The 19,806-nt window shown below is 36.7% G+C and overlaps 1 protein-coding gene and 1 long non-coding RNA gene across 17 annotated transcripts in view; one reads left to right on the forward strand and one right to left on the reverse strand.

Annotated features, from left to right (window-relative positions):
- ABI3BP (ABI family member 3 binding protein) overlaps nt 1–19,806 on the reverse strand; it is a 248,598-nt gene that overhangs the window by 134,368 nt on the left and 94,424 nt on the right. For all 16 annotated transcript variants that reach the window (XM_031662974.1, XM_021933977.2, XM_031662969.1 and 13 more), the window contains exons 4-6: nt 17,685–17,817; nt 5,370–5,551; nt 4,764–4,816 (exon numbers count right to left, since the gene is read on the reverse strand). In XM_031662974.1, coding sequence (XP_031518834.1) covers nt 4,764–4,816; nt 5,370–5,551; nt 17,685–17,817 — 368 coding nt within the window. The remainder of the gene's footprint in view (nt 1–4,763; nt 4,817–5,369; nt 5,552–17,684; nt 17,818–19,806) is intronic.
- Nucleotides 1,905–19,383, forward strand: LOC110742511. The gene is made up of 5 exons (XR_002520243.2): nt 1,905–1,991; nt 2,385–2,533; nt 6,285–6,414; nt 18,770–18,834; nt 19,307–19,383. It is a non-coding gene; the product is annotated as an uncharacterized LOC110742511 (long non-coding RNA).

Genomic DNA, 19,806 nt, shown 5'->3' on the forward strand with positions numbered 1-19,806 from the left:
TCCCAGCTACTGGGGAGGCTGAGGCAGGAGAATGGCGTGAACCCGGGAGGCGGAGCTTGCAGTGAGCCGAGATCCGGCCACTGCACTCCAGCCTGGGCGACAGAGCGAAACTCCGTCTCAAAAAAAAAAAAAAAAAAAATCTGTTAATAAGTGCTACATACGTCAAATATTGATTTTGTTTAGTTAGCTAGTTAATTAACACATTTTTTTCAAAATATAGAAAATGTTTGAAAATATTAGCCATCATTATATTTATTTTTTTTTTTTTTTGAGTCGGAGTCTCGCTCTGTCGCCCAGGCCGGAGTGCAGTGGCCGGATCTCAGCTCACTGCAAGCTCCGCCTCCTGGGTCTACGCCATTCTCCTGCCTCAGCCTCCCGAGTAGCTGGGACTACAGGCGCCCGCCACCTTGCCCGGCTAGTTTTTTGTATTTTTTTGGTAGAGACGGGGTTTCACCGTGTTAGCCAGGCTGGTCTCGATCTCCTGACCTCGTGATCCGCCCGTCTCGGCCTCCCAAAGTGCTGGGATTACAGGCTTGAGTCACCGCGCCCGGCCCATTCTTTATTTTTTAAAATAATAAAACCTAACAGTAAACATTAGGTTTTACCTTAAAAAAAAAAAAAAGTGTCCTACATGCTCTAAATGGAAAAAAAAATAGCACAAGCATCATGATAAATGTATCTTTTTCTTCCTCAATCATATGGATCTCAAGTGATTCATTTTATATAGAAAGAATCACAGTTTTGTTTCTGCATATGCCCTTTCTCTGATTTTTCTAGAGGTATAGGTAGCAGCAATACTGAAAACATTTACCAATTGGTAGAACAAAGGCACTAGCCAACCGGAAGAGATTCCCTGCTATATATCCCGGGCACAACTGCACTGGGGCTTGCCTGCCAGCGGAACACATATCTAGATACATGAATTACAATATATAGTGTAACCAGAAGGATAGGATGGATTGTATTTTATATTCAAATTTTTGACCTGAAATTTATTTATCTTTAAAATGTATAGCCTAAAGTTCAAGTTGTTGTTTTTTTTTTCCATTCTGAATACCTCTTATTGAAAGGTGTTCAAGAGTTTTTGCTGCTTCTAAGGTTTCAGGTGTAACCACGTTCATATGAATAAAAGAAGTTTTCAATGTGTCTTTTTGATTGAAATCCAGAAAGCAAAACATGTGAAATTAATTTCATATCTCTTGAAATAGCCTTTTAAGATAGGTCTCAGAGAAGAAATGGGTGAATAATTGGGTACAGACTTCTTTGGACTAAAATGTACCTCTAAAGTATCAAACCAGTTTTCAGAATCAATTCTATGTGGTCACATAAGATGGTCAAAGTTATCCCATGCAGTTCTGTTACAACTTCTCCATGTCCCAGAGCTACCTGAGAGCAGAGATGTAAGTTTATATATATTTGTTGTTGTCCAGAAGGAAATAATAAAGCTTCTGAAAGAAGGCTTAAAATATCTTTTCAATGAATTTGGTTTTTCCTTTGGAAATAACGAAGAGTTTAAAACTCATCAGAGCTGGCTACAGTCAGGGTACTCCACCTCACAGCTTGAAGTGATAAAATGCCTGGCTCTGTGTCATGGAGGAAGGAAGTTGCTTCCTAGCCCTTCCTATCATGGCTGCTTATATTGAGAGGAAAAAAAATTAAATTCCCTGAGAGTAAAACGTCAATCATCTTTCCCAATCTTGCTGAGTAACTCATCCTAAATGAAATATCCTGCCAAGACAAATACAAATTACTGGGATATGATAGCTGAAAAGAGGGAATGAAAGAAATGATATCATGGAGTCACATGAAAGGTTAAGCGTGACAGCCAAGAGGAAAGGAGACAATGTATGCTTCCTAGGAAACCATTCACAACAAAGAGTGAGGATTGTTCTAGAAGAGGATGAAAGAGCAGTTCTATCCCACTGTTTTGCCTGTGAGGTACAGCAGATCTACCTTTCCTACACAATGTTGACTGGATTTAAGAGACAAAGGTGAAGGGACCTTAGGGAGAGGCACAATTCAATACATAAATACACAGTACTAAGCCAGTTGGTTATTTGGGGGAAAAATACACAGCTAATCAATACAGAACCTTCCTATATACCATAGTTAAATAAAGTTCACAGAATTATTATAAAATCAAACCACTTACAAAATGAAAAGAAGGGGAGAAATAGTTATCTGCTCTCTAGAGACGGAGGGTCTTTCTAAAATATAATGCAATTGAGGATATCACAATGGAAAAGTCTAATAATTTGGTTAAGGAGATTTCATGAGTTGTCTATTTCAAAAATGTCTATGAGCAAACTTAAGGAATAACAAATGTGAGAAAAATATTTCTAGATAGTATCATCAACAGGTCAATGTTTCTTTAATGTATACAGTCTTACACTATATAGTTCTAAAAAGAACCCATGAAACACCCAACAAACAAAGAACTGCAAGAGAACGTCATTAAATGGAAAATACAATTGGCTAATAAACAAGTGAAGAAACCACTGCTTCATCAGCAATTGAAGAAATAAAAATTAAGGTAACAATTATAAGCTATTACATTAGCCAAAAATTTAGTGATGAAAATATATAAAGTTGGCAATCAGGGTATAGCAACATAAACTGATACATTGCTGCCAAGTTTATACATTGGTACCACTTTTCAGGAAAGAAATCTGACCATAGTACTAGGAAGGCTTAAAAATGTTAAAACTCTGAATTGTTAATTCCTCTTCTAAGTATCTATTTTAAGGAAATGATCAGCATTGTGAACAAAGCTTTATCACAAGTGTTCATAAACGTAAGTGCTGACTATACCATCATCCACAATTTAAAAACAATTAGAAATAACTTAAATGCCTACAAATTGGAAACTTAATAATCATGCATTTATATGATACAGTACATAGTAATTAAAATTATGTTTATGAAGAGCATTTGATGACATGAAATATGTTCATAACATATTTTGACCAAGTGAAAACAGCAAGATAGAAAATTGCAAATATAGTACGATTTTAATTTGTAATGAAAACATGCTTAGAAAACAAAAGATGCTCTAAAGTTTTACCAGACTATTAATGGTTTTATACTACCCTTATAGAGGTAGTTTTGTTATAGGTAACCTTGTTAATGCTTCTTTTCCCACTTAATATTCTAAATATTTAAGTATTAGACAATTTGAAAAGCAGCAAAACCTAACAACAAAAAACCAACTAAACAGACAAGTTAAAAAAAAAAAGAAAAAAATAGGCCTAAGAATTTACCGGCAATCTCTTTTTTGTATTAATATCTGAAATATATCAAAATATTTTCCTAGCAATTATAACAATCTCATAATTATTTAATAATTTCACAATGAACACACTTTTCTGCCATTTCAAACCATATAAACAACATTTGCCTTAGGCAGACTTTTAGTCAGTTCTACTTTATCTAAGACTATTTTCTGTCACCAAAACCAACCTTCTGTTTTTATTTTTATTTTTATTTTTATTTGAGATGGAGTCTTGCTCTGTTGCCCGGGCTGGAGTGCAGTGGCCAGATCTCCTCTTACTGCAAGCTCTGCCTCCCGGGTTTACGCCATTCTCCTGCCTCAGCCTCCCGAGTAGCTGGGACTACACGCGCCGGCCACCACGCCCGGCTAGGTTTTTGTATTTTTTTTAGTAGAGACGGGGTTTCACCGTGTTAGCCAGGATGGTCTCGGCCTCCCAAAGTGCTGGGATTACAGGCTTGAGCCACCGCGCCTGGCCCTGTTTTTGTTTTTAATCCCAGTGAATTACATACTACTATTTTTTTCCCCAGACTGGGCCACAGGATCCATGGGGCTATTCTGTGGACTACTTAATTAGACATAAAAAGATATTCGGCCGCACACCTCAAGCACACATCTCAGAGAGCAAAATTCCGCCCACAAATAGTCTTCGCACATTCAATTGACTGTAAGATACTTCCAATATCTAGGGACCAAAGCCAGCATCAAATTCCCTTCTTCTCACTGAAGTGCCTCCTCTGTCTGCCCGGTAATATAATGTCCTTTGTTACTTTTAATGGCAAAAGCTGCAATTATTTTGGCACCAAACTAATCACTGGGTATGAGATTTGAAATGCGAACACGTTTGTGGTGGCTCTAACAGTGACTTACAGTTATCCCAGGTGGGGTGTATACTTAACATGATGCTTCCTGAGAATAGATTTTGAAAAGTGGAAGGAGAGAGAGCGTGAGAAACCAAGTGGTTGCAGTGAGAGAGAAAAGGATGTTTTTTGATTCATGGGGAAATGCCTGGTTCATAAAACACAAACATTGTCTGAACTGAACAGAGGCTGGGCATTTTACAAAATCAAACTTGTTGCTCCACCATTGCAAAAAAGACTGGCTCCTTTAAGTAGGGTACGATAGAAAATAGAAAGGAAAGGTTTAAGCTGTAGCAACGTACATAAAGCATGTATCAATTTGCTCTTAAAACATTATATTAAAAAGCAATCGACAGAAGATAATATGTATAACCTTGAAATACCCAGAATACTGAAACACTAGAATAAGCTACATTGAATCTCAGAATTTTAGAACTTCAAACAAATCAGAGATGATTTGAAATCATGCTTTTACTTAGTATTAAGAAAAAGAAACTAATTCCTAAAACTAAGTACTTTATCCACTGTTTCATAGCTAGTCAATCTAATTTCAGTATCTTTTAATAAGATGATTTCCTTAACAATGCAGATATAATTTTTTTAAAAAACATTCTTGAAAATAAACTGTTACATACCACTGTGTGGTCTTGGTCATAGGTACTTTGGATTTTCCCATTTACTTTTTTACCTGATGAGACAAGGGAAAAATGACATTATTTCTATTCTCCTGGCTCCTAAGTCAACTGTAGTTAATCATTATAAAGACAATTTCAACTCATCCTCTAACTTGGATGTATAATTTTAATTGCTATAATTTTAAACACTGATGCCTATGAAGTTTTAATGACGGGATGACTGGAAGAAAGCTCAAGGTTCCCGAAAGTCTTTCTTTGGGCACCTCTACTGGTCTAGCTTTCCATTCTGAACACTGGTACATGTTATTGTTTTTCTGGTTCAGTCGGTGTTTGCAAGTCAGGGATTGATTTTAAACTACTATAATATAATAGCCAACGACATCAATGGAGGCATCAAATCTTTATTACTTATTTTATAAATCACTTATAACAAAAGATTCTGAAATATCAATGCTCAATATATCCTGTTTGCTTCTATATTTTCGTAAATACTAGAGCTTAGGAATTATCTGATTTCATATTATACAATGAATAACATAATCAAAAATTAGGTAACTAAGAAAAAATTATAAAAGCTTACTGAAACACACATTTCTAGGTACTTACTTCCAACAACAGTCTTGTGATTGAAAATCTTACTCCAAATTCCACCTTCCACATTGTCTTTCACTCCAAATTCATAAACTGTGTTTGGCTTTAGATTTTCCACAATTGTTTCAGTGGCCGGACAGATTTGAAAAATCCACTTCTTTTCTTTATCCTTTTCTCGATAGCGAATTGTATAAAATCTGTTGAATAGCCAGAATATCATGCTTTAAAATCACAGGGGGATTCAGAATGTTATTTCAAGTTTCTTACTTCATTACAGATTTCAACCAACTTGGGATACTATGTAATATTGGCTTCTCTTCTAAGTTTTTACAAAATTGCAGAGAACATTAAAAAACTAAGCTCAATGTGTGCTTAGGTTTTTAATTTCTCATTGCAAGTTGGGGTCTTTGCAGCAGCACAGTTTTGGCCTGATAGAATTCCAGAATTCTCATTCTACTATTTGCTGCTTTGCAAGATGAAAGTTGGAAAACACTATTCTTTTCCAATTATACATAGAGTGGAACATAGGTGCCATTTTATAAATAATATGGTAGTTTCATAGTTGTATGAATTTAGGCTTTTTCATCCATGGAGGATATGTTAGAGGTAATATCATTCAATTTTGTAAAAAAAAGAACCTAAGACTAAGATGTACTTAGTACTGCATTTTAAGGTTGAGCTGTTTTTATTATAAAAAAGAAGACCAATAGCCAAGAGTACAATAAAAAAAAGTTAAACAATGCCAATTCAATATCACTGTTATGTATTTACTTAGGACTTCATAACACTCATATATACATAAATATACACATATATATGTGTACAATAATCCCTACTACTATTTTTTGAACGTAGGTTTTACATATATTACCTGGTTTAATTGTCACGAAAACATCTTAACTGGTATAAATTATTAATCTCATTTTACAGATGTGAAAATGGAGTTTCAGAACATTCACTTAACTTGTCCAGTATCACCCAGCTACTGACTTGTACCAGTGGCAGTGGCAGAATCAAAATACAAAGAAAGACTCCTCTGGTTCTACTTTAAACAGCCTCTGTAAGTGGGGTAGCAGATCAAGTACAGTATACTACTATATACAGAGAATGAATGGGAGAACAACATGTATCAATGTGGATAGATTTCAGAAACAAAATATCAAATAAAAACAACAGATTACAGATTGGTGCATATCGTTTCCTATAATTTACATAAATATTAAGACATACGAAATATGTTACCAAATATTATTCCTGGCACTGTAAAGGGATAACAAATACTGGAAGGATACAACATTTATGATAGTACTTTAAGTCCCAGTGAGCAGGTGAGGAGAAAAATAGGACTTGAGGTGGGGTCAATAGGTAAACTTCATCTGCTTTTTATTTTTAAATAAACACTAAGTTAATAGAATAAAATAGTAGCTGCCATGTTATGATGATGGAAACATAGGGATGGGTAAACTATTTTGGGGTCTTTCTTATATCTTAAAATTTTCCTCAAAAGTGTAGTACCTTTCCTCCACTCCTCACATCAGCTAAATTAAATGGAGTAAGATTAAGGTTACTTGCTTTTATTTAAAGCTTTAAAAAATCAGGAATTTTGCTCATTCTGAAAACATTTATTGGACATTCTCTAAATCTCAAGCCTAAGCTCTTGATGATCCAGAACAATCCCAGTGTGTAGAGATGAGTAGCAAAACTGGCTACCTAATTTGTGGGGCTCAATACGAAATGAACATGTAGACTCTTTGTTCAAAAGTTATCAAGAATCTTAAGAAAGCGACAGCAGAGCTTTAAATCAAATTTGGGCTCTTCTAAGTTGGGGGTCTGGTGTACAGGTAGTATGTTCATGAAATCAGCAGGAGGTTTGTAGTTTAATAAATAGAGAGAGAGAGATGAGATGCATTTGTATCTTCAGCCTACTTTCTCACTAGGCACAAACCACTGAAAGGCTTGCAATCACTGATTAGCTTGCACCTTTCTAGTGAAAGCTGTGCTCAGGGCTCCATTCCCCCATTCCAAAGTAGCAGAAAACAGAATGAGTGAAGGAGGCTGTTCCAGCCAAAACACTAACTGCTACTGGAAACAAATGTTATATTATTGAATTGTAACAGAATGTAATAGAAATTCTTTGTATCCTGTGAGTCAAAATATCAGTGATTTATGAAATGCGTTTCTTGACAAGTATGCTGCATGAAATTTTTGTTGTTGTTTTTTCCCCTGTCCTGGCTCTTAGAGAAATGTTGAGAAGCTAAAATCAGACCAGATGGGCCACCAAAATTACGCATCTCTAATAGATACATTTCTGAGGACTTAATGCTTTCATGATGCAGGGGTCCCGTTGCTAACAGAACTACCGAAGGTCAGATTCAAGGCTTTGCAGTCAACTTGATCTCACATAACCTTCTTATGAATAAAATGACAGAAATGTTCTGTTCTTTAAAAAAAAAAAAAAATCCTAAACTTCACCATGTTTTAAAAATCCAGAGTGTAAATCTTTTCCACTGTGATCATAAAGCATTTCAAATACCCTCTTAAACCAAGTTTTTCAGGAAAATAAAGGCTTAGGCATTTTGCCCTTCTTCTCCTAGTTAGGTTTGTCCTTTACAACACCATCTCAGTTGATACTTGTATATTATAGGCAAATTCCAATTTTGTTTTATAGCACTATCATTTTTTTTCAAGCAGAGAGCAGATTATGCCACTTAACTATACTTAAAGTGGTGAAGTAAATATTCATTGATTTTAAGACAAAATATAGGTCTTATGATAATAAACAGTTCTTTATAACCTAGTATATAGTAGGTGCTCCATAGATATTTGTGGAATGGATACGTGGTGCTCAAAGGATCATTTAAAAATTAGAATATAATATCTCTGAATGACCAATTATTCAATTCCCAAGACATACTGATTTAAGCCATTAGGTCTACAATTATATTTTGCAACACATCATTGCACAACGAACCATTCCTACAGAACCAATGCAAATTGAAGCCAAACACAATAAATTTCTGCATTATACATTTGCACAGGGCTTACGATTTTTATTTACCTATTTCAGTTTTCCATACAATAAACTCTGAGCAGAGAAAGAATTATCACACAAGCAAAAGAGAGCCCAAGAAGTGTCTAAGCCCTGATAATCAGTGACGGAACCAGACAAATGCCAATTTCTGACTCCTAATCGAATGCCTTTTGTACTGCACTGGACTCATTCAACTGTGGTGTTAGACAAAAGAGATGAAAAAAGACAGACACAATGATCCAAAATGGAAGAAAAACAAAAGTAATCAGCATTTCACATTATTGAAGCCTTTTTCGTTTTTGTTTTAATGTAGATTTACCATAACGTACAGTCACAGTCTTCTCTCAAAGGTTAGTTGACCCTTTTTCTGTGAATGATTAAAACTGAGCACAAGTGCACAGAGAGGCAACAAGTCTATTAAAAATACAAGTAGTAGTCTATGAGTGTCATCAGACTAGACTTCTAGAAAGTCTGCCTCCAGCAATTTGGATTTTAAGAACAAGAGCATCTCATATCCTAATTAAGAGGTAAGAAACTGTTGAAGGTAGCATTTGGTTCAACCGGCATTATTCTGCGCTTGGGCCACCCGAATAGTCTCAGTGCTGCCAGTGATTGTTGCTGTAACATTGGAAAATCCACAGCTCCTCAAAAGGTAGCAGAAATGCCAGTAGTAGCTTGACTAGGATTTTAGTCAGCTGCAAACTAGCAGCATGACCTTGGGAGGGGGGCATCTTCCCACCCTCTTAAGCATCAGTTTCTTAGAGGGGGGACTGGACTCCATTATCTTTTAGATCCTGTTTCTAAAAACTTATTCCAGCAACACATTGGATATTCCATTCTAATTAAGTACCTGAGACAGAAGTAGAAACCCCATACACTGAATTTATGATGTAACTGGTAGTGAATTACACGAAGTAGAGAAACTGAACACCAAACCAAGCTTAGTCCTTCTACTGGCTGCCCCAGCTTAATGTACGTGGTTGACTATCTTTTGGGTGTTCCATACTTGCTTCAGGAATGCTTTTATTTCTACGTGATTGACTACTTTCACATTTCCTAACACATCTATTTCCCACAATTTTGACTCTTCATGTCAAAGAACACTTTCTGACACTGCCTTTGTCAATGTTGCTTCTTGCTTTACTGAGACTGTAACTATTGAGAAAAATCCTGCCCTCTTCCCCTTTATTCTCTCCCTTGTCCCACTCTGATTTCAGGGGAAAAGCATTCTCATCTTCTCAAAGATAAGCTTCTCCATAACTGCATTCCACTTCCTTATTCCACTAGATCTCCAACCTTTCTCTTGATTCTTTACGGACCTTACCAAGTCTAAAAGCTGTTTAACTATCTTTCATTCTACCCCAACAACATTAAAACTGTACTTTTCTCTTAAACCTGCCACTTATATTTTAACATGAAATTTCTTAATGTCTTCTCCCACTTTCTTAACTCTCAAAAATGTCTATATTTCTTTGCAATCTGGTGGCTGACCTCTTTATTATAGTAAAACCTTATGATCAAATTACTTAATCCTCCATGAATTTCATAACTTAAAATCTACTCTTCATTTTCTTTCCCAAATCTGTTTCTCTTGTGATCCCCATTTCTGGTGACTTCAGAGTCCTTTCTCCCCTCACGTCCAATCAGTTGTCAAATCCAAGTATGTTTTCTTACATGAATTATCTTGCACTTGCCTCTCCTCTATTCCGAGGTAGCATGTGAGCCCCAGTTTAGGTCCTTAGTATCTTTGGACTGGTGAATAATTTTCAAACTGGTCAACTATTTCCAAGATCTCCTTTCTTCATATAGTATCACCCACTGGTGGCTGGTTTAAGTACAACAAAAGAAATGTTTCTACTGATATTAGTGCTATCTGAAATGCAATGGCTTGCCTGAAGTTGGCAATTATAACATAAAATAAATAATATCAAAGCAATGAGAAGGCTAGCAGCAGACAGTATAATTTTGAGTGTTCACTGCATGCTAGACATTGCATTAACCATTTTACATGTGTCATCTTACTAAATTTTGACAACCCTATGACATTACTTACCCCCTTTTGGAGATAAGAAAACCAAGACTAAAAGCATTTAAGTAGCCCATCTAAGGCAACTAAAATGATAATAGAACAGAGTTTTGAACTCAGGTCAGCGTGACCAGAATTTGTATCTTCAATGTTCATGCTATCATGCCATCCCTGGAGATGCTCACTGTGGACTCTGGATGGGAGATGTTGCAAAGAAGCTTCAAGAGCTGAATAGACTGGCTAGATGATTTTTAAAGTCCCTTCTTGACATCCCACTTGCATGTTCACTTATATGTTGAGAACTACTATTGTAAAATGCAATGCTGGGTTCTGTGTGAGATGGAAGTAAGTGGTGCTCCGCAGTTTCAGAAGTGAGCTTGCACTCCAATGAAAGAGGTAGACATGCATATGTGTATGACTGAAGAAGGCAGAATGCAAAGCACACAGCATAGAGGTGGGACTGGGTGTGGCACTATCCAGCCTGAACCTGAGAAATGGACAGGCTGCATTTTGAACCCCATTCCAGTGATACGGTTAACTTCAGGACATACTACCCAGGCCCCAGGAAAGCAGAGTGGATTGGATTTACACTTCATTTCATGAGCATGACTCAGATATGCATTGAGGTATATTCCTTGAGAGATTCTATGACTCATTTTCCTAGACAGTGGGGAGCTGGTGGCAATTCCTCAGTAGGTGAATAAACTTCAACAGTAATGAAGGAAGCTAGAATTACCAGTTGTGGAAGAATAAGTCACAGAGAAACTGGAGGGAAGCATCTCAAGGCATAGTCCAGATGTGAGATAACAAGGAAAGGAATCACACACACACACACATATATAAAAACCAAAACAAAGTTACAGTTCTAAGAAAGAATGGATGAAACCAGACTCCTCATGGGATATGGGTACCAAAGAAAGTGAAAAAGTTAAAACTGAGTTTTCGTTCAAAAGTAAGAATAAAGTGATGGGAAAGGTATCCTTTTAATAGTGTAGAAAGTATGAATTTAGTCTGAGTGTGAGGTGCCAGTCACTGTTACCTGGTTACTCTGATGACAATATTCCATGGACAACTGAAAACATATTCTTAGTCATTTGAAAATGGGCCCAGGTCAGAGGTTCAACCCTGGAAGTCATTTACATACTTGCCCCTTCTTTTCTCTGTAGAACAGCAACAAAAGCAATTTCTGAGAGCTTTTAAAAATGCAGATTCTCAGGCTCCTTCTCAGGCCTGCTGAATCAGAATCTGCATTTTAGTAAGATTCCCTCCATGACTTGCATGCACAGAGTTTGAGAAGCACTGTTGTGCATAGCAGGGATTGTTAAAGACTAGATATAGGTAAGATAAGAAGGGTACTGCAGGTAAGAGATTCAAGGATAGAACATGATTCCATATTTAGGAGATGTAATAAGAAGTGAACAAAGGAGAAAAGGAAAGGTGTGATGGTTAATATCAAGTGTCAAGTTGACTGGATTGAAGGAAGCCAAGTATTGATCCTGGGTGAGTCTGTGAGGGTGCTGCCAAAAGAGATGAACATTTGAGTCAGTGGACTGGGAGAGGCAGACCCACCCTCCATCTGGGTGGGCACCATCCAATCAGCTGACAGCACAGCTAGGATAAAGCAGGCAAAAGAAGGTGAAAGGACTAGACTGTCTGAGTCTTCCAGCTTCCATCTTTCTCCCCTGTGCTGGATGCTTCCTGCCCTCAAACATCAGACTTCAAGTCTTCAGCTTTTGGACTCGGATTTATGACAGTGGTTTGCCAGGGGCTCTTGGGTCTTCAGCCACAGGCTGAAAGCTGCACTGTCAGCTTCCCTACTTTTGACGTTTTGGGACGTGGACTGACTTTCTTGCTCCTAGGCTTGCAGACGGCCTATTGTGAAACTTCACCTTGTGATCGTGTGAGTCAATATTCCTTAATAAACTCTCCTTCATATGTACATCGATCCTATTAGTCCTGTCCCTCTAGGAAACCCTAATACAAATGGTTAAAGGGGCAAGAGGCAAACCTAAATAAAAATGTCAAAGAAAGAGTTTAAGAAAAGCTTGAGAAGGATAAGGACTGAGAAAACTCTAATGGGTTTAGTAACTAACTGGTCATTGGTGACCACCAAGAGACGTTTCAGTGGAACAGTGGAAAAGGGATGGAAACTAGTGAGAAGGGATGAGGACGGTGTGGATGGTGCAGAAATCAGAATGTGGGAGCCATAACTCTGAGAAGTTTGGAAATTAAAAGAGACTGAAAAGTAGCTTAGCATAGATAACAGGATCGACAGAAGGCTTTGTTTTCAGGGAGAGAAACTTTGAGCATGCTTGCCAGCAGGAGGCAGGGCACCAGTGGCTGCGAAAGGGCAAATGGCAGAGAGAGGAGATCACTGGGGAAGTGAAGGCTTAGACAACATGGGAAGGATGGGATCATGAGCACTGTCTGAAGTCAGAATCGTGTTTCTTGGAAAGAGGATAAGAGAGGTAAAGATAAACTCGGGATGAGGAAAGAGTGAGCTGATAAAGGATAGTCCAGATTTCCTCAGTACTGCGGAAGCTAGAATAGATTGCGGGAAGAATATAGCAGGGAATGTAGCCAGGATGCTGTTGCCAGAATCCAGGGTAAGGTGAGGCATGCTTGGATTGGGAACATTAGTGTGAAATGGAGAAGGAGAAGACACAGCTGCAGATATGGATACATCCCAAAAGCAAAAGGAATGTATCTTGGGGCCTTCATAAACAATAGTAGGTGGAAAATAGAAAATAAATGAAGTTTTAAATTACAGCGAAGTTTAAAGTAGAGCGAATACTACTTCAGAAAGCAATACACAGACAAGTGAGGTGATATTTTAAGAGAAAACGTCTGAGTTTAATCTTGTCATGTTGAGTTTGAGGTAATGGTAACACATAAAAGTGAGAATGTTGACATTTCACTGGTTATTTCATTCATCATGTATTTACTTGGGGCCTGCTATGTTCCTGATTCTCTTTAGGGGACTGGGAAATAATGGTGGGCAAGACACATGTGGTCCCTGCCCTCACCAAGCTTAAAACTTACATGGCAAGACAGACAGGTAACAAGGCACTGGGATCAATCAGGTGAGAATTCAGACACTGAAAATACTCGCTTCTTACAAACCTGGGGGCAGAGAAAAGGCAAAAGCCTGCTCTGGACTGACCAAAAAGGAGAGCCCTCATTCTACATTAAGAGGAAATAAACATGGCCGGGCGTGGTGGTTCATGCCTGTAATCCCAGCACTTTGGGAGGCTGAGATGGGCGGATCACGAGGTTAGGAAATCAAGACCATCCTGGCTAACACAGTGAAACCCCGTCTCTACTAAAAATACAAAAAATTAACCAGGTGTGGTGGTGGGCGCCTGTCCTATAGTCAGCTACTCGGGAGGCTGAGGCAGGAGAATGGCCTGAACCCAGGAGGCGGAGCTTGCAGTGAGCCGAGATCACACCACTGCACTCTAGCCTAGGCCACAGAGCAAGACTCCATCTCAGAAAAAAACAAAAACAAAAAAACAAAAAAAACCCCCCACAGGATGAGAATGTTAGAAAATGCGAAAGTGATTTCTAAGCTATTCATAAAGCTTTAATACGTTGGCAAAGAGTGAGAACTAAAGCAATCTTGAAAGCTTTAACAAGTTGGAAACATGAGAAAGAAAAAATAAACTATTAATGGTGAAATAAATTTGGGTTAAAAACATTTGACTCTTCATCAGGGCCAATTTGAAAGCTTTCTTTCAAATTGAGGCTCTATTGAAGACAAATGTGTACACTCTTCCATTCAAAACCTATTAAGAATAAAAACTGTAAATGAAGCACATCTGCTCTCCAATGTGAACTCAGAAAAGAATCTTAAAGCATGGGAGACCCATATAGACCCTATACAAATAGGTAGAGAAACATGCACCACAAAGGATAAATTGACATTTCATTGATACTTCCAAGCTAAAAACAAAACAAAAACAACGAGGGTTTTCTAACTGGAAACTTACAACCTAAGAGCTTTGATGTACAAAGTCTATAGTCCAAATCTAAAAACAAATTTCACTAAGTTATTTGCATAGGATAAATGAGGCTGCACAAACCAATGTAAATCATTTTTTTTAAAATCAGACTGTACAGAGGGAACCAAATATCAATGAATTAAAATGATACCAATTGGTGTTCCTGTAGCAAGCCAAGTGCATTCAGATTGCAATGGTTTTGTAAAAAGATACTTCTAAAGGAAAACTTTAGCTGTATTAATCTTCCAATTTTCAGGAAATAACCATCATTTTTAGCTATTATTGCTGATGCTAACCTACTGGATTAGTCTAAATTCTAAAAAGATTCTGCATGAACATATGAGGGTAGATTTCTCCAAGTCTAGTCTGCTGCTAATTACACTAATTTGTAGTTCTGTCAGATTTATGTGGATGCTTCTAATATGTACAGTACTTCCAGGCTTTTAAATCAGGACTATTATTTTTTCCTCAAACATCACAAAGACTTTAAATGTCAGTTTATTAACTATGCTCATTAGGGAGAAAGGAAGCCTGGGGAAATGAAATTTACAAGTACTCCAAATCCTCCTTTTTAGTCATTACTGTTTAATTCTTCCCTTCAACTCATGTCCTGATGGTTCCCCATTTTGGTCAAGAATATCTTGCTTGTCATTATTGTATCTTTCAAAAGACTTTATTCAAAATGAAATTATCAATTTTGAATATTGTGATTTGATGTGCATAATTCCATCTATTTGATAAGAGTAGAGCCAGGGTGTGTGTGCGAGAGGGTGAGGGTCAGGGTAAGATCCATGTGTGGTCTGAGTAGCTTGGGCCTTAGAGTCAATGGCCTGGGTTAGAATCCTAGCTCCATTAGGTCATCTGTCCTAACTTTCTCTATATTCATTATCTCCAGGTGCTGTCAAACCATGGCAACATCTATCAATTAGAATCAGTCATCAGATAAATTATTTCACAGTAATAATTTAGTGAATTATTGTCAGTAAGAAAGTGAAATTGGAGAAGAGGATTGAGTGCAGGAGGAAGAAATTACTCCAAATTTCAGTTTGCCAGGTTACTGAACCTATTGAAACAAGTAGTCCTACAGATTTATCAAGCAAGTTGAGTAACCCTTAAAATCAGGTTGCATTTTGCTGTTAAAACTACCAAATTTCCTTTCTTCCTTCCTCTCTCCATAACTTTCTATCAAGATAATTTTTAAAAAGAAAAAGAACAATCCATAAATGTTAATTTTCTCAGCATTAGTAGCCTAGACCAATCCATTAGGAATCTGAATTATCATGTTCTTTCGAGTCCATTTTCCAAACAAAATAAGTCATGGGGTTAGTGGTGGGTGAAATAAAAAATATTTCAGATTCTTTGAAACATTTCAAAATTATTTTTCAAAAAATTGGGTTTTGGAAATATCTTCTACATGTTTTCCCAAGTATTCATCCCTTGAGAACTATGGGCATATGAAGGAAAATTTGATTTGTTTCTTGAGTCTAGATTTCTCAACATCAGATGAAAGGTAAGGTAATAGAGAACTTATAAACACTTTTAAAGTGCCTTCATTTTAGCTTGATTTGGACAAATAAAAATAAATAAAACACTACAAAAACAAACATAGCAAAAAAGCACATTAAGAAGTATGCAATAGCCTTAGTGTAAGGGAAATGCATCTCAAAACTGTAATGAAAAACTACTGCACTAGAATGGCTAAAATGAAAAACGCTGACAACACAAAATGCTACTTTAGAATGTGGAGCAATCAGAGCTCTCCTACATGCGTGTGGGAATGTAGATGGAAAAATTAGGTAAAAAATAGTCAAATAGTCAAATATGCATCTTCCTATAACTCAGAAATTCCACTTATGTTTATTCAAGAGAAATTAAAGTGTACGTCCACCAAAATCTTATGCAAAAATGTTTATACAGTCTGTATTCATAAAAATAAAACAACATAGTTCAGGTGCTCATCAGCAAGAGAATAAACTTTAGAATATTCACATAATAGACTATTACTCAGGGGTACAAAAAGGAATGAATTATTGATATCTGCAATGTCATGAATTAATCTCAATGCTCAGTGAAAGAAGACAGTCAAAAAACAACCCATACTATATGACTCCATTTATATGGAATTCTAGAGTAGGTAAAACTAATCTACGGTGATAGAAATCAAATCAATGGTTGCTTCTGGAGGAAAGTACTTTCTAGAGTGATAAAATTTTTCTATTTCCTGATGGGTATTGGATACATGGTCAATATGCATTTGTCATAACTTAAACTGTACACTAATATTTGTACATTTTGCTGTGTTTAAATTATACCTCAATAAATCTTTTTTATTCAAAAAGGGAATAAGAAAACTTCTGAAATGTAAAAATCACTTTGAAAGTATTTAAAATAGAAAACTAAAAATAAAATGCCTTGATTGAAGCTTAAAAATTTTGAATGCTTTTCCAGAGCAAATTTCTGAGTTTTGAAGTTAATATAGTAAATATTTATGATGGGCAAACATCATTTTATAAACAACCTAGAAGTATGGTTCAGCATGTAGCACAGTGCCTAGTACATATCCATCCAATGCATCTAAATACATGCATCAAATGGTTGGATGGATGAATGGCAGTAATTTTAAAATATACTTAGATTTTTCCCATTTGTTCTTCCAAAGAAAATGGTAGCTTCATTTCCAACTTGCTTTTCCCTCTGCTTATTCAGTTTTCGAAGCCAGTGATTCTCAAACTTCAGTGGGCATCAAAATCACCCGGAAGGCTTGTGAAAACACAGATGGCTGGGCCCCACCTTCAGAGTTCCTCACTCAGTGAGTCTGAAGGGGACCTGAGAATTTACCTTTTTGACAAGTTCAAGAGATGGTGATATTGCTTGCTTTGGGAACCACACTTTGAGAAGTATGATTCAAGCGCTTCAATTGTGAGATCGAAGATCCACCCTTTTCCTATCAACTTTCCAACTTATATTTGTCTTTCTTAACTGCCTTTGGCCCCATCTTCTGAGTTTTTAATTACACTTATTATTGATACCACCCATTTGCTAACTGACTCCTACTTCCTTGTATAATAGTTTATGATTTTTGAAAAAAATTACATGTATGTGTTTTCTATTTAGGTAGATAACCTTCTCAAGGGCAGGGCCCCTGACTTCGTTCCCCTCACACCTAGAACAAGATACAGCTAATAGGTGTTAAGTCAATGCTAATAGTCCTGATACTTACATCTTCTTCTAAAGCATGTACAGATGCTATTAAAAGCAAGTACTAATATTACCTGTCATTGGGACAGTGACTTGGCAATGTCCAGTCATGGTGTGGGTTGATGAGGAAACCCCAGGACAGGAAGACCGAGCTCGGTGTCAGAGTACCAACCACCAGCTGGAGAGGTTTGCGAGAACGAGTCTTACCTGTGGAGGTGGCATACAGGTTAATTCAGGAGACATTTAGTAAGTTGCCATGATTCTGGTAAAATGCATAAAGATGACTTGGCAAGATGATGAAAAATGTGAAAACATCGAGTTCCTTTCCTTTTCTATAATCCACATTGTTACTAAGTTTTGCTCATGAATTTAAATGTGAATCAAATGAAATACCTTTTTCAGATTTGTGTCTATGCATGTCTGCATATGTATATATGCATACACATGTATATGTATATTGTACGTGTACGCACATTAACAATATCCAGCTATACCTAGTTTTATTTTCTTGTGGGTCCGGGAAGGATATAGAGGTCTTAGCTGTGATGAGTGAAATAAACAAACACACATACACACACTTCATTTCCTTTACAAATAAAATGAAAGCATGTTTATTATTTTTCCCGGGGCTGTGAATGAGTATGAAATAACATCTAAGACAAGAAAAGAAAGCTTATTATCTAGATTGTAGGTTATAATCTTTTTTACAACCTGTTTATAAGTGTAGAATCCCTTGATGTTATTGTAATAAGTATATTTTACAATGAGTACCTAAATGGAAAAGGCAAATACATTTTTTTAACAATGCTGGAAGAGTAGGAGTAACACAGGAAGCACAGTTGTTCTGATGGTGCCAACTGGATCTAAATAATGCCAAGGGTTATGCTAATACATCACTGGAGATTGTGTTCAAGTACACAGGAGCAGGCACTTGCACTTTCAAAATTATCTGAAACTGCAGAAGTAGCACAGCGAAAAACAGGAAGAACCTCAACCATGAAAACCAACACTGACTCATTAAAAATCATTAGAGTAAATAAAATAAAAATCCGATAGAAAGTCTAATAAAACTATATAGAACATGAAACATACATGCTTTGTATTGCTGTTGAATTCCCTCTTTTATTTCATGAGACTATGTATGTCGTATTTGCTCTAGAAAGAACTTGTGCTATCTAATGAAGTGGGAACCAAATGGCAAAATGGCCTGCGACCTCCATTAAGGTAAGTAGGAGAATGCCCCTTGCATTAGCCTATTGGTGGTCATCTGAATCAAATGCTCTTCAAAATTGTGCCAGGCTTGTTCTTTTTGTTAATTTAAGTTCTGTAAGTTGTTATTCAAGCAAGAACCCTTCTTAGCACAGAATACACCTAACCTAGTGGTGGCAAATTGCCTCATTATAGGATAGTTGACTTTTAAAGATACTTGAAATAATTTTCAAAGATAGTTATCATTTACATGGTTGGAAACATGGGTTTATTCTTCTCTAACTTTTGCAGACCCAGCTGTAATTGTGCCCCATATGATGGTGATTTAAATCGTCATGTATGAGCTCCAATGAGGGCAGATTAGAATCTGCAGTGAAGGCAGGAGCACTTATAGTTTCAACAAGCCCTGGGATGATTCTGATCTTCCCTTTTCAATTCCTGAGTTGATTTTCACTAATGTGATGCAACAATCTCATTCACTTTACAGATGAAAAATAAAGCACAGAGAAGTTTCAAGATTGTCCAAAGTCACACTAAGAGCAAAGTCAAAATTCAAATCCTGGGTCTCCTCTATCACGACCTAGTTTTATTTTTATGATATCACTGTCTTGGCTCTCAATGTCTAAAGGTAATGCCATTTAGCGATGAAAGACAGACATATTTTTCCATGTAAGGAACCCAAGGCTTGTGTGACCAGGGGAACCTAATGATCTCCCAATTATTTGTATGACCGAATAACTATTTCAGTAAGGTTGAATCTTAATATAAAAATAATTAAATCATTAAAATGCAGGTGACAGATACAAATATAGAATGAATGGAAGCTAATCCTTTAGTCATTATGTCATTCCTAAATGCAGATAACCAAAACAAAAATTGTATCTGCTATCCAAAAAGAAAGGTGGGGTGTTATATCCTGAGCAAGATGAAGCAATTTCCTGAGCTGGTCATAAAGTAAACAATAATTTCTAAGGCTAATGTCATAGA

The sequence above is a fragment of the Papio anubis genome, chromosome 2, assembly GCF_008728515.1.
Source record: "Papio anubis isolate 15944 chromosome 2, Panubis1.0, whole genome shotgun sequence".
Lineage (NCBI taxonomy): Eukaryota > Metazoa > Chordata > Mammalia > Primates > Cercopithecidae > Papio > Papio anubis.